Source organism: Phocoena sinus, chromosome 9 (assembly GCF_008692025.1).
Source record: "Phocoena sinus isolate mPhoSin1 chromosome 9, mPhoSin1.pri, whole genome shotgun sequence".
Lineage (NCBI taxonomy): Eukaryota > Metazoa > Chordata > Mammalia > Artiodactyla > Phocoenidae > Phocoena > Phocoena sinus.
In genome coordinates, this window is record NC_045771.1 from 1,156,476 (window position 1) to 1,171,101 (window position 14,626).

General features: G+C 59.9%; 1 protein-coding gene across 10 annotated transcripts in view; it reads right to left on the reverse strand.

Annotated features, from left to right (window-relative positions):
* DNAJB6 (DnaJ heat shock protein family (Hsp40) member B6) overlaps positions 1–14,626 on the reverse strand; it is an 85,560-nt gene that overhangs the window by 20,993 nt on the left and 49,941 nt on the right. For 4 of the 10 annotated variants that reach the window (XM_032642206.1, XM_032642209.1, XM_032642207.1 and 1 more), the window contains 2 exons: positions 14,244–14,447; positions 8,962–10,112 (listed from right to left, as the gene is read on the reverse strand). In XM_032642206.1, coding sequence (XP_032498097.1) covers positions 10,030–10,112; positions 14,244–14,447 — 287 coding nt within the window. In that variant the 3' untranslated portion in view covers positions 8,962–10,029. Of the gene's footprint in view, positions 1–8,961; positions 10,113–12,378; positions 14,448–14,626 lie in introns of those variants that run through there. The other 6 variants (XM_032642201.1, XM_032642210.1, XM_032642202.1 and 3 more) reach the window with 2 other exon arrangements.

Here is a 14,626-nt window from a genome sequence, read left to right on the forward strand (position 1 = left end):
ATGGATAAAGAAGATGTGGTATATATATACAATGGAATATTACTCAGCTATAACAAGGAACAAAAGTGGGTCATTTGTAGAGGCGTGGATGGACCTAGAGACTGTCATACAGAGTGAAGTAAGTCAGAAAGAGAAAAACAAATATCGTATATGAACACATATATGTGGAATCTGAAAAAATTGGATAAACGATCTTATTCACAAAGCAGAAAGAGACACAAAGAGAACAAACATATGGATACCAAGTGGGAAGGGGAGTGGGATGAACTGGGAGATTGGGATTGACATATATACACTATGTACGTATATATTATGTATAAAATAGGTAACTAATGAGAACCTACTGCATAGCTCAGGGAACTCTACTCAGTGCTCTGTGGTGACCTAAATGGGAAGAAAATCCAAAAAAGAGGGGATATATGTATACGTATAGCTGATTCACTTTGCTGTACAGCAGAAACTAACACAACATTGTAAAGCAACTCTACTCCAATAAAATTTTTTTTAAAAATTCCCAGACGGGTTTTTTTCAAGGGCAGAGATGCAATGCCTCCCATTTGCTCCCAGGCAGCCGGGATGGCGGGGCTCTGGTGCAAGTTTGGGCAGGTTTGACGTTTCCTCCCCATCACCTACTAGTGGGGGACCAGTGCAGGCTTCAGCAGATCATGAGATTATTTTAGCCAGAAGGTGCTAGAAATATTAACAACAGATTTTATCTTTCTCTATTATCCCAGGCAACTACAAATGACCATTTGTCAGATGTTATTTGAGTGAAAGATGTAGAAATGTTCTTGGTGTGTGAGTGTAGGAAAAAAATCTGGAGCTATTGGTACAGCCTAATTTTATCTTTTAAAGTTGTGTTCTTGTGAATCCTTTGACGTGTTATTTATAACATGATGAGACTAGATGGTAAATGTTGAACAAGAAAAGCTTCCAGATCTCCAGTAAAGCTATTTTATTCCACCGAGGAGAGAGGAAACCACTCTGGTCCCCTCCCCCTCCAACTCACTTTAGCTTTGATTATTTTCAACATTATTAAAGTTTAAGGACGACCGACTTACTCTACCATGTGTGCCTGTGTGCACGCGTGTGCAGGTATGCGTGTGTGTGTGCAGGCGCATGTGGGAGGGGGCAGAGGTGGGGCTCCTGCCCACAGTCCTGTTTTCCTTTATGGAGTCGCCCTCCTGTGGCCACAGAAAATACTGCGCCATACGAGGCCATCTTGCCACGCGGACCTTTCTCCTTGAAGACCCTGGATAAGGAAAAATCCCCTCCAAACTGCACAGACACACGGGAATCTTCAGAAAATATTTGATGTGGGTTTTTTAAGTTGAGATGCTGAAGTGCTACATCCCAGAAACCACATCCTAAGCTGAATCTCCCAGAGCAGTGCCCACAGGCGATGGATGGATAGATGGATGGATGGATGGATGGACTGATGTATGGATGGGGCCAGGGTGTGACCCAGGCTGTGGCGGCCTTGCCCCCAGCTCCCGCCCGGCTCCTCCCAGCATGTCTGAGCCTCAGGCATCCTCCCTGTCTTAGAGGACGCCAACCCCTGCACTGGGGCCACCCTAGCCCACAAGACCAGGTCCTTGGCTAGACATACGGCGTCTGCAAAGACCCGATTTCCTCACAGTTTCCAGGCTAGGACGTGGACCCCCTTGCCAGGACGTGGGGTCTCCAGGAGCTGGGGCGGCGGGGCCGGGCAGTCAGCTGTGGCCATGGGACACAGGGTGCTCGTGGCCTGACTGGTCCTGTGCCCGGGCTGCTCTGCCCGGCGGTCGTCCTCGGTGCTGCCCCACATCCCCGTTCTCCCTCTGGACTCCTCTCCTGTGCACGCGTCCTCCAGGCCTGCTCGGTGCCGCTCGAGGGTGGACGAGACGGTGGGGAGAGGGCACCTCTCACAGCATCCAGGGATGACGGCCGAGGAGAGGGGGCTGGGGGCAGGACCCGCACCTGGAGCCAGGGGTGAGCTGCCAGGTGATCCTGTCAGGTGAGAAGTGATCCCTGTCAAGTGACAGGTGGCAACTTCAAGGCTGCCAGGAGACACAGATGGCGCCAGCCCTGACGCGGCGGCCACTTCCTGCAAGAGCGAGCGGGCACCTGGGAAGTCACCCTGTCGCCCCCCACCCATCCCCAGACCTGGTTCCTGCTGCTTCCGTGGTCCAAGGTCACGCCTGAGCTCAAAGGACCTGCTCTGACGTTGGGAGGGGCTTTCATGGGGCGAGCCTCCCTGCCCACCATGGGCGGACGTGGTCCTCAGGGCAGGTCCATCGCTGGCCCATCGGCAGAGCGCCTTGGCCTAGGCAGGCGGCCGAAGTCAGCCCGGCGCCCTCTCCTCCGGACGGCCGTGTTCAGGCCAGGCCTGCTCTGCTGGACTCAGCGCCCAGCCCAGACTCTGTTGTCCTGGAAGCTGCCCCGACCTGGCTCCTCCAGCCCACTGCTCTCCGCCCTACTCGGCCCAGACCCTCCTTCCCACGAGTTCTCCTCACCGGGACCACCCCCCCGCAGCAGATGCCCCTCCTCGGAGCTCCTCTTGCACTGTCTGAGCCCCCTGCCGGGATGGGGCCTGAGAAGGCAGGACCGGGGGTGACTCCTCCTACCTGTGCACAGTGCATGTGGGCCCATCTGCAGGGCAGGCTGCAGCTCGCACAGCTGTGCCCCCAACAAGCCTGCACACGCCAGACGCATGACTGGTATGCCCTGGATGGATGATGGATGGATGGATGATGGAAGGATGATGGATGGATGGATGATGGATGGATGATGGATGGATGATGGAGGTGGGTGGATGGATGTATGATGGGGGTGGGTGGGTGGACCAATCACCATTGGTGGCCTCTCCTCCACGACCAACGGCCGTGGGAATCTGGAAGGAGCTGGCGGCAGCAGCCGGCCCAGGAAGGAAGAAGGGCAGCCTTGGGCCCGGCCTCTGCTGGTCACTGGAAGCTAGGCCTGCAATTCCTCCCACCTGGGCTACTCTGGGTCACGGGAGAGGCCGTGTTGTCTTCTCATCCCATCCGTTCAGCCCTGTGAGCTTTTCCCAAACGATTTTAACATCTCAGGGCCCTGATAACGAATGGACCTCCCTCTCACAGCACAGCACCCCAGCCCTCTGCCGTCTCTGCGGGGGACCACGGTGCCCTCCTGAGGAACGCAGTCCACAGGCCAGAGCTTCCTGCGGCATCTCTGCCTCAGTCTCTGTCTCTGTCACTCACACACACACACCAGGCCTAGCCCAGCACCCCAGAGTTACTCTGAGTCCTGGGATGACCCTTGGTTAAATGCACATATCCCTCACAATCACCCAGAGCGCCCTGGGATGTGGCTTCAATGGACAAAACACAATAAAGATATCTGAGACTAAAAAGAGAAAGTAACCGGTCACCTTGGGTGTCCGAGGAGGAAGTCGGGAAACAAGCATTATTCTGAGGACTGAAAAGTAGGAAAAGGACACCACATTTATCAGGCCTTTTCTGTGCAAACTGCACTTCAGGGTCCCAGAGTGGGGCTGGGAACATCCGCGTTCATAGAATTCCAGCTGAGAACACAGAGGGAGACGGTGGTGGATACTCAGAGGCAAAAGGAGAGGATGTCCAGGCTTTGAAGGGAGGATCTGGACCAGACAGACCGACAGGTGCCACGTACTCTGTCCACTCAAATACACGCTGCACGTGACAAAGACTTCTCATCACAGAAGGCAAGAACGCAGAGTTAGGCAACATAAGCACAAAGGAGGATGTGGTCTTGAGTGAAGCATGGTTTTATAACATTATAAAATCATTTTGAAAATGACTGGGAGTTTGGTGGCACTGGGGAATTACCGTTAATTTTCTGAGGTGTGATAATGGTATTGAGGTTGTGCAAAGAATGATATTTTTGGAGATGCATAGGAAGTATTTAAGAACCAAGTGTCTGATTTACTTTAAAATGGTCTGCAAATCACACACCCACACGACTGTCACATCTAGCTACTCTCCTGTAGGAACATCTCCCTGCTACCAAGTTAAAACCGCAAAAGCCGAACACAACTCCGGATGCTCAGCTCCCTGGCAACTGGTACGTGAGGTGCCTGGAACCAAGCACACACCCCCGACACCCTGGCCAAGTCAGTCCTGAGCCCTTTTCACCCTCAAAGCACCCGGGCTGGGTTGATAAAGCCCAGGCCGCCTATCCGGGTGTCACCCAGTGGGGAGGCCCGGTGGGCGGCATCCCAGGCAGGGCAGGTGGCTCAAGACCCCCAGGACCACTCCCGCCCGGAAGGGAATCGTAAAGAGGTGACAACGCTTCGGGGAGGCTGTCCCCCCAGCCACCCTGAAGACAGGCGAGCTGGCCCAGCTTTGCACGAAACACCTCTGGCCTTGGCCGAGCATGACCTGGTGGGTCGGGGCATAAAAACCTCACGTCAAACAGACATAGCTCAGAGCCCACCTCTCCTCTCTCTGTGGACATCAGGGACCATATTTGACATCCTGGAGCCTGCGGTCTCCTTGTAAAAGGACAGGGACACAGCCAGGCGCCTGACAGCCAGGAGTCCAGAGCACCTGGGTGTCCCATCCCGGGGGCATCGCAGCGCCAGCCCTGGACCCCGATCTGGGTTCAAGGGAGAACAAGGAAAGAGGCAGGGGCCTGGGGAGTGCCGGCCCAGGGACGGGCAGTGTTTCGGAAGCCTGGCCGGTGGACTGAGGGGCTCACTGCTTCCCGCAGCCCCGCCCTCTCCTGCCAGGATTTCTGCCAGGCCCGCCTTCATTCCAGACCCAGACGCCTGGCCGACACCCACGCACGACATCGGCTTTCTCAGGAACGGGCAGATTCATCGTCCTGGTCACCCAGGGCCACCCAGTCACTGTTTAAACGGCTACTTGACCAGAGAAACAATAATTTCTAAGCCACAAAACCGAATTCTGTTTGTCCACTAAGAATGAATGCTGTTGATCAAGCAAAACCTATGAAAACCCCAGAGACAGAGGCAAGGAATCCGCTGACGCAGCGGCTGCCGACAGGCCCTGATGAGCTGCGTCCGCCGCCCCGCGTCGGGGAGCCGCAGCGGCGGGGGCAGCGCCAGGCGGGGAGGCACGCGGTGCCGGCGTCTCCTCCAGACCCAGCCCCCGGCACCCGCCAGCCATCCACACCGGCTGCTGGCAACGCGGCCTCACCCGTCAACCTGACCCCGCCCCGGGGCTCCAGTCAGAGTTGCTGGACCCGCTTGTCAACGACTCCACGTCTTCCTGGGGAAGAAGTCGGGAATTCGGATGAAACGAACACTGAGCCATTTTCTGACAAATATTCACGGCGTTGGGCTCAATCTGAGAAGCTGGGCGCCCGCCCGGCAGCGGGGTCCGAGGCAGCGGCCTGGTGCAGGTGCCGAGCCGGACTACTCCTCTGCCCTCACGTGGCCTCTACCAAGCGTGGGTCTCTAGTTGGGCTGGGGGCCTCGGCCCCGGGCAGTAACCATGCCTGGTGAGACCTTAACAGCCACCCCAGGGCCTGTCCTGCAGCCACCCAACACTGGGGCACCTTTGGTGTCCACTCCCATCACCCCCACCCCAGGCAGACTCAGCTGAGAGCCAGGTGGATGCAGCAGGTGTGAGGAGGTGCCCAGGTGGCCCAGGCACGGGCAAGAGTGAACGGAAAACCCAGGGGGGCCTCCGAGGGTGGTCAGTGGCAACGGGGCCCGCGAGCTGCAGGGGGCAGGGAGGCGGGCCCAGGAAGGGGCCTGGTGCCACACATCCACCCAAAGCCGCCTGGCTGCGGGCCCGGGATGCCCTTCCTGCCCAGCCTTGATCAGCAGCTCCAGGTGGGCAGGAAGTCGGGGGTCTGCCGTGGAGGACCGCCCGAAACTGGGAGGCGGCGGCCTGGGGAGCGGAGCGCAGGCAGCGGGCACCGGGCATGCCCCGAGCCCCAGCGGCAGCGAAGGCTCCGCCGGCTGCGCCCGGTCGGGAGCCGTGTCCGGGGCTCTTGCCAAGCCTGGGGCTCGCCTGGTACCCGAGACGCTCCACGGGCCCGTCCACCCCTGCTGCCTCCCGAACCCCAGACAACAGAAGAGCCCTGCCACGCACCATGTGGGGCGGGAGCTGACACAGCACACGCCTCGCCAGAGGATGGGACATTTCCCGAAGGGTCGGACCCTCTGCTGCTAATACATCAGGACGCAGGCCGGACGCGGCCCAGCGGCAGCGACCCAAGTGTCCGCCCCTCCGGGGACCGTGGTCACCCACCACGGACGCCCACGGCAACGTGGATGCTGGGCGAGACACGCCAGTCACAGGACAAACCCTGTGTGACCCCACTCACACGAGGTCCTGGAGCCACCGACAGAGACAGGAAGGAGGACGGGGTGGGGGGCGGACAGGAGTCATGTCTCACGGGGACACGGTTTGGGAAGATCAGAGCAAGTGCTGGACATGACGGGGTGGCACTGGTAGAACAGGGTGCCTGTGCTAAGCGCCCCTGAGCTGTGCAATGAAAAACGGTTTAAATGGTCCATTTCATGTTCTCTGCATTTCACCAGCACTAAAAATCATGGCATCTTAGGCAGCTCACGGCACAGCTGCGGACAGGCGGTAACGGGGCCACGGCAGCCTCCCGTGACTTTGCTCCTCCAAAGGCCGGGAGCCCGGCGCCCCCTCCTCAGCCTCTTCATCCCTTCACTTCTTCAAAATACGCGTATTCAGCAGCCTCCCTGCCAAGCATGGGGCTGGACGCTGGTGGCCGGGGAGGGACCCTGGGCCAGGCCGCCCCCCTCTCCGCCGTCTCCGCAATAAAGGCAGGGCTGTCGTGGTCTCCAGCTGTCGGCCAAGGCCGGGGCCTCGTGAGGGGGAGGCCAGCAGGTCCCGTGCATCTTCTGCACGCTCCAGGCTTCAACCCAAGCGGAAGCGGCTCCCGGGGGTGGGGGAAGAGTCCCAAGGGACAGCCCCTCTCTGTGTGGGCGAAAGGCCTCTGTGCGGGGGCCGGCAGCCCGGACCGCTGCGTGGGACACGGGCCCCTGCTCTCAACCTGGGGTGACTCGCCTGCGGCGTCCCCGAAGCTCACAGCAGTCACCTGGCTGAGAACACCGGCCGCCTCCCCTGGACAGCCCACAATCCCAGGGGGTCTGTCCCCAGGTCCCGGGCCAGGCCAGCACAGCGGGCTCTGCGGGGGCCCAGTGGGAGGCGGGCCCCGGGGAAACCTGCCCCCGAGCGAGCCGGGCTCTTCCGTGAGGTGGCAGGGTGCCGAGGGCCGGGGGGACCATCCGGGTGGACCATCCTTGGGCCAAGGCAGCAGCCACGGGTAAGGGAGGGCCCCCAGGGGGCACCGCGATGACAAGAACACACCGCACTCTCCAGAACCCGGTCTCATCTCTGCTCACCAGGCGGGGGAAGGGCCCATCCACCCGCAGGACCAAGTGGGCCGCCACCCGCCCTCCTGGGCAGACGCAGCTCCGCAGCCGCCCTTCCCTCCTGCCCACCTGGAGCCAGGGCCGTCCGCGGGGCTGCCCTGCCCGGCCCCTCCCGACCCCGGGCACCCACGTCCCGCGGCCGGGCCTCCGTCAGCTCAGCGGTGCTCTTCTGTCCGCGAGGAGGGGGTCACACTGCCTCTCACGCGCAGGGGTGCCCCGCCGCACTCGTCACCTCCGATGTGGTGTTCGAAGCTGCGCGGCTGCTCGGTGCCGGATGGAGGGGGCGGCGTGGCAGGGGCAGAGCCACAGCCCCAGCGGTCCTCGTCCACTCTGGCCCGAGGCCATCCTCAGGTTCCCAGGACGACACCTGTGAGGACCAGAGGGCGCTGCAGACAGGGGTGTGCCCGGAGGGGTCCTCCAGGTGGGCAACTGCAGACCAAACGACCCGAAAGGATGGCCTCTGGGTGGCAGACTCAGATGGTGAAGGAGGGAGGGGCCGGCGCCGGGGGAGGGGCAGTTTCTGGTGCAGAAGCTCCGTGGAAGCAACCAGGGGTGACCAGGACCACCGGCGTGAGCAGAGACGTGACCTGGATTCCGAGCCCGGTGAATCCTAGGTCTCCCTACTGTCAAACGACCTTCAAAATAAAACCTCATTTTGGCAAAAGTGAAAGAATCAGGCGTGATTATTAATGTCATACGCCCCACTTTTTGAAGGCTCCAAACGGGAGTCTGAAAGAGTTTCCCTGTGGATGTTTCCACAGCATTTTCCTGGTTCAATGCTGCCCCATCAGATTGGGGACGGGACACGGCATGTCCTATGAAAGGGATGCATTTCAAATTGCACGTTTCTTACGTGAGCTTTGCAGCCCTTAACCCTCCTAACACAGGGGAAGAGGCGGCTCCAGCCCCACAAGCTCTGTGCCCACCCCTGGGCTGGTGTGGCTCTGCCCCCTCTCCCCTCTCCTCCGAAGCGGGACCCACCTGTGGGCCTCCCCTCCAGGGGCCTCCCCTCTTCACTCAGGAGCGGCCTGCAGGGCAGGGTTGTGTGAAGATGGTCGTGGGGTCCCCAGCACCCTGATGACCGCCGGGGCTCTGCCTCATGGCACGGACACTGTGTCTGTCCTATCCTGGGGGACCGGCCTTGAGGACCTGAAACCTTCCTCGCGTCGGGCCAGCCCTCCCCCTGGGTCCCCACATGAGGGAAGCTCTGGGCTGAGAGCTTCTGAACCATGTCAGGGCGCCGTGCGTGGTGGTCGCCACTCCGAGAGGCTCCAAGGTCTAGGAGGGAGCCTCCTTTCACAGCCCCGGGACGTGAACACTGTCCGCGGCCAAGACAAAGTCTGGAGGAATGCCCGGCTCATCTCCGTGCTTCCCATGGTGTCAGCAAGGACGCTGGTTTCATACATCGTGCATTCAGCGGCACCGTCATCTTTAAAACATTTCCACCCTACGGGAATGCATCTCAGAATCGACTTTTGCCCCCAGAATATCACTTGATCTCTCGTAACTGAAATGACAGAGAAGAACTGCTTTTCTTTTTAATTACTAATAACTGATGTTTATAAACGATGGCAAGTGAGTGTTAGTCAATAACGCTTACAGTTTATTTACGTGGGTAGCACTTAAAATCGTTACGCTTTCATGGTTACATTGTCCACACGAAGCATCCAACACCAGAGTCCGCACCACCTTTCACCACAAGCAGGCACACGGAGCAAACGGCACAGCCACCCGAGAATCACACGCGCCACACTCGCTCCTGCCGCCCAAGCCCGCAGCTCGGCCATGAAAGCTATGCCCCCGGTACCCGGGCTCCCAACACTGCTGGGTGAAAGCTGCTGGCCTTTGAGAATCCCATCCAAGCTTTGCACGATGCCCTCGGTGCCCGAGGGCAAAGGGAAAGGGGACTCAGGCGGGTGCGGGAGTGAGAGGAGGGGCCCTGACGGCAGGCGGGGAGGGGGTTGGGGGCCTCAATCCTGCAGAGGAGTCGCTGCGGGAAGCTGGGAGACCCCGGCCCAAGGGAAGCGATTCTTCTGAAGGAGCCGGTGCTGGAGCCCGTACCCGGCTCAGCGCCTGTGCTCAGTACCTCACGAGCTGCGTGTGGGAGGGGCTCGTCTGCTTCCCCCGAGCCTGAGCCTAACCTAGGCTGCTGAACAGAACTTTGTAGACTCCTGTGTCCCTGCCAAAACAACTACGGATCCAAGGAAAGACGGGCTATTCGAGAAGATGAGAAGTAAAACCATAACCGTGAGGGGGCTCCACACCTCGAGCAGCCAGGTCACAGTGAAGGTCTGGCTCCCCCGAAACTGAAGAGAAGGTCACCCGGGGTCAGGAGTCACCTCTACGTCACCCTGTGCTTGAGTCTAGATTCATACACTCAGCGGAGGAGCGAAGGTCGTGTCGCGAGCACGCACGCGCCGTCGGGAGCGCCACACGGCCAAAGCTGCAAGCATCTCCGCAGGTGTGCGCCAGGCAAGCAGGGGCGGCCTCGGCCGCAGAGCTGGAGAAGCAGGGACGGTCCGGCGGCTCCGTGCTCCCGCCCCCCAGGCCCTGACCGGTGTGCCCCCAGCGTCCCCAGCGCCGAGCAGGTGTGGTCTCGGGGTGCGGCACCTAGCGCGTGTGCGGGCCGCTGCTGCACTGCGGCCCGTCTACGGGCGGCCCTTGGTCGACTTCTTCTTCTTCAACTCCTCTCTCTGCTTCTGCTTCTTCCTCTTGCCACCTTCTTTGAATCCTAAGGAAACAGGCGTGTGAAACACTGCAGAGCAGCTGCGGCCCCACTAAGAGGCAAACGTGTCTCTAGATATCCCCCCGGTTAAAACAAACCAACCTCGCGATAAAGTAACGTGTCATCACTCCTATCTGCTCCATATCTAAGGCTCAACAAAAACATGGACGGACTTCCAACTTGGCAGATGTAAAGCTCTAACATGATCCAACCAGCATCCCAGCCCCGCGGGCCCACCCATCATCTGTCCCCACGCCCCAGCCCCAGGTCACCTGGAGACAAGGCAGGGCAGGCTCCGCCTCGGGGGATGGGCCTCCCCGGGGGGGGGGGGGGGGGGGGGGGGGGGGGGGGGGGGGCCCTCTGCAGGGAGAAGCCCAGCTGTTACAGGGTCCGGGGCTCAACCAATGCCCCACGCCAACCTTTTCCCCTGTGCTGTGTGCTTGCCCGAAGCCGGGGGAGAAAGAGGTGGGTGTGACCTGCTCACCCTCCTGAGATTTTGTCCAAGAGCCGGAAGAGCTCCAGGTTATTTCTGCAAAAACAGCTCAGGACCTTGTGCTGCGTTAGTCCACACAGATGTGGGCGGAGCGGGACGCTGAATTTGGTAACAAAGGATCGTTCTGAACGGTCAGCCTAGAACCAGGCCAGGGTCACTGCAGGCCTGCGACCCAATGCACGTGGGCCCCTAAGCCTGCTGAGAAGAGCACATAAAAGCATCCTCGAGATTTTAAGTTGAGGCAGGCGCCATTTTAGAACACAGTCTCTCTCCAGACAGAACCCAGACCCAGTCTGCTCACGACACGCATGTGTCCACACAGCACCACCCCTGGGTGGGCCGGGCCCGGGGGTCAGTTAGGTGGGCGCTGACAGCCGACCGGGACCTGATCGCGATGCCCGCTGTGGGGCGGGAGGAGAAGCTGAGGACACACACATGCCTCCAACAGAACGAGGCTGCCGGGGCCTCCCGGCCTCACCACGGACTCAACGCCCCTGGAATCCGCTCGCAGAGGGTGGAGGCTAGCGCGGTCCCCAGGGCCCTGCGGCCTGTGTCCTGCCTGCTCTCCCGGCAGCACAGCCATCCGGGTCACGTGCTGTACGGAAGTGGCCCTGACACGGGGGTCGTGGCAGGGGCCCTGGAGGTCCTCACGCCCAGCGTCCTCCTGCCTGACTCCGCTACCCGCACAATAAGCCAAAAGGAAGGAGAAGAAAGTCCTGCTAACCCGCCGCGAGCGCACGGCAGCCCCGTCCCTGTGGCCAGGCTGCTCCGGCCAGAAGCCGCTCCTCTCAGCTGTCCCTTTCACACTCGACCACGACGACCGACCGAGGGGGCCACGGGGGCGCCGGGACCCTCTCCTGCCTCATACTCAGGCCCCGGCCCCGTCTCCACTCATGAGTCTCCTAAGCCAGAAGGGGCCCCCGGGCACACACCGGGCAGAGCTGGGAAGTTAAAGGATCAATGTTACCCTTTCATTCGTGAATTTTTCACTACGAATCATTTTTCCTTTTTCACAGTTACACATTCTCGATAGACCTCCAGCGTGTGTGGAATCCATAAACGAAAAACACTCATCCTTTATCCACATCTCGCCGTCTAATTCACGGGCTCCGAGAGGCGTGCGATGTGTCCTCTGAAATAAAGCCAGGGCGGTCACCCCGTCTCACAGCAGGTTAACACCACAGTGAATACCGGCAAGAAGGCACCGTCGGGCCGAACACAGAACTCCCCCCGCGGACGGGCCAAGGCTCCCCCAGCCACATCCTGACCCTGAACCACAACGGGCCGCACCATCAACACGGGACGTGCTCCCAGGAGCAATGAAGCCCATGTTCTGTGGCCTGAGCGCATCACAAGCGAGAGCTCGTTTTTAGCCTAAAATCATCAGAACCCGCCAGGCCACTGCCCACCCCGCCAGCCCCGGGGGCACCTAGCCCGGCGATTGCTCCAATGGCTGAAGCACCAAGTGGGGGCACCGGACACTTTGTAGGGAACCAAGCCCTTCACCACATGCTTCTAAGAAAGCTGCCCGCAATGTGAAAGCCTGGCAGGAAGCGACCGCGGGAGCCTCCAGACCACGCGGAGAGTGCCCGCTGGAGGGGCAGGCGTGGCGGGGCAGGACAGGGGCCCATCACTCTGCTCCCTGGAGGCCCTGACCCACTGGGCACCTAGCTTTGCCCTGTTACCCAGCAGCCTTTTCCACTGTCCCAGTTTTGGAGTCTTCCTCCGGAGCAGCTCTATCGTCTCTCGATAAGAAGTCAAACGAGCTCACTCTAGTCATGTAAAAAGCGTATCTTTAATTCTTTGGTGATTCACTCTGACACTCTTTTGAAGGCCTCGTAGCCTGATGTGAAAGAAGGAAACAAACCACACACAAAAAAGAGGTGTGCTCCGCAGCGCCCAGCACCTGCCGGGCTGAGACCTGGCCGCCCGACATGGCTGTGGAACACGGGCAGGAAGCGTTCGGCAAACGCACAAGACCATTGCTGGCCCTCGTGTGTGAGCACGTGCGGGGTTCGTAAGTCAACAGTTTCCCCACCTGGAGACGACACCTGGGAGGGACCTGATGGTAAAAACTGCCAAAGCACAAGATTTCACAAAGAAGAATTCTCTTCTGATGATTCCCCAGCAGTGGCTACTCTCCTTCCGCCCACAGCCCTGGTCTCTGGCGCTCAGAGGCAGCACGGGCCTCACTGTGACCCCAGGTCCACTTCCCGTTCAGGAAGCCAGCTAGATGTCTCAACAAGGCTCCTCCGGGCAGTCCTGAGCCCACACGCCTCACTCTTGGGAACTGGGATGTTCCCACCCAGTTTAGACACCCAGGTTTATGGTAACCATCCAACCAAAGGGACAGCCCGGGAAGTCCCTGTTCAAATCGTATTTGTTCAAGGAAACTGCATCTACAACCCTGCCCCTCGCCAAGTCCAGCCAACGAGCGGCCAGGACCAGGAGGTGACGATAAATCTGGGGAGAACATCCACACGCCCATTCGAGACAGAACAAGTTTTTTCTGAATCCACACAGCCCTTCCAATCACCTCTATTTTTCTTTCAATTACCCAGGAAGAGACTAACGTTCCCAAATGGCCCATCTGCCTCGGGTGGCACTGCTCCCTGGCAGCCGGTGGCCAGGTCCGCACAGTCCCACGGGGCTCTGCACCCTGGCTCAGAACCCAGGACACCCGCCTTCCGGTGGGTGGATGGGACAAATCCCGTCCTCCTCAAGACACACACACACCCCCCTTTCCAAATGAAAAGGGCCAGAAGGGGATTGAAGGGACAGAGCTCCCAACAGAAAGTTCTGGGAGAAGAAAAGGATAGACCTCATCCTTCCAGTTCCCTGTGCAGACGATGTTTTCTTGCCCTAGGTTCACAGAACTAACCTCACGACGTACACAGAGACGTCACCCTGAAACAAGGGACCAAGGATCCACCTCTTCCTCCACATAACCTGCGGTGGTCAACCTGGAGACTTCCAGTTGCTGAGAGCCAAGACGGGCACAAATGCTTCAAACTGATGAGTAATTCAAACTAGATTTACATCGGCCTTTAGACTCAGCCAGGGTCAGCCTGCATGCACAGCCATGCCATCAGAAGTAATCCAGAACTTTCTACAGGGAACACACTTCAAAGACCCATCTGGGCTAAGAAATTACAGGTCAAGAAGCTGGAAGAGGGCAGAGCGGGGTCTGGAGAAAGGGGGTCACGAAGCCTCACTGCATCCAGAGGTGGGAAACCTCCCGTGGGGTAAGGGTGGGTCAGCACCCATCCACCTGACCACAGGACCCCTGGGGGCGGGTGTCAGGTTCTGTCTGTAATTCAACAGCAAGGCAGGGAGACACGGCTGCAGCCGCAGGGCCCCCAGGAGAGGCTGGGCGGGTGGCCGCTCTGCGGGGCCAGACTCCCAGCATGAAGTTGGAAGTTACACGAAGGGGCTCAGCTGCTGCCCACGACAACACACGGCATGCCGTGGTGGGAGACCGGCACCCCGCTTTAATGTGGGCTCCACGCGGCCTCCCCCCACCCGCCCGCCCATCCGTCAGGCCAGGACGCAGCAACACAGGTGCCATCTCGGTCCTCGGGGGCCCCGGGAAGGCCGGGAGGCAGCCCCGCGGGGAGGCTCCACGGCGGACACCCCGTGCACACCTGCGGGGAACGCGGCCGGGGGCTCCCAGCTGCTGGCGGCCCGGTGGTCCTCGCCCTCACCCGGGGGGTGGGGCGCGTGTTTGGGCACAGAGGCCGGCCGGTGGGACTTCAGAGGGCAGGCACTGGTGCTGGCGGGCTGGCCGGGCAGCGCGTGCTGGCCTCGTCGCCGGCACTCCTCCGCGAAGGCGTCCTCGTCGGCCACACCTGAAAGAACAGGACGGAGACGGGCATGAGCCGCACAGCGGGAGGTCCTGGTGCCTCAACCGGACCTTCCCAAAGAGAACAGAGGAAACCAAAGGAGCGCGGAAATCCAGTGACAGCGGCAGCTCCCCACCCGGCCCCCAGGGGGTCGGCAGCGAATCCTGAAAGCACACTCGACCTTC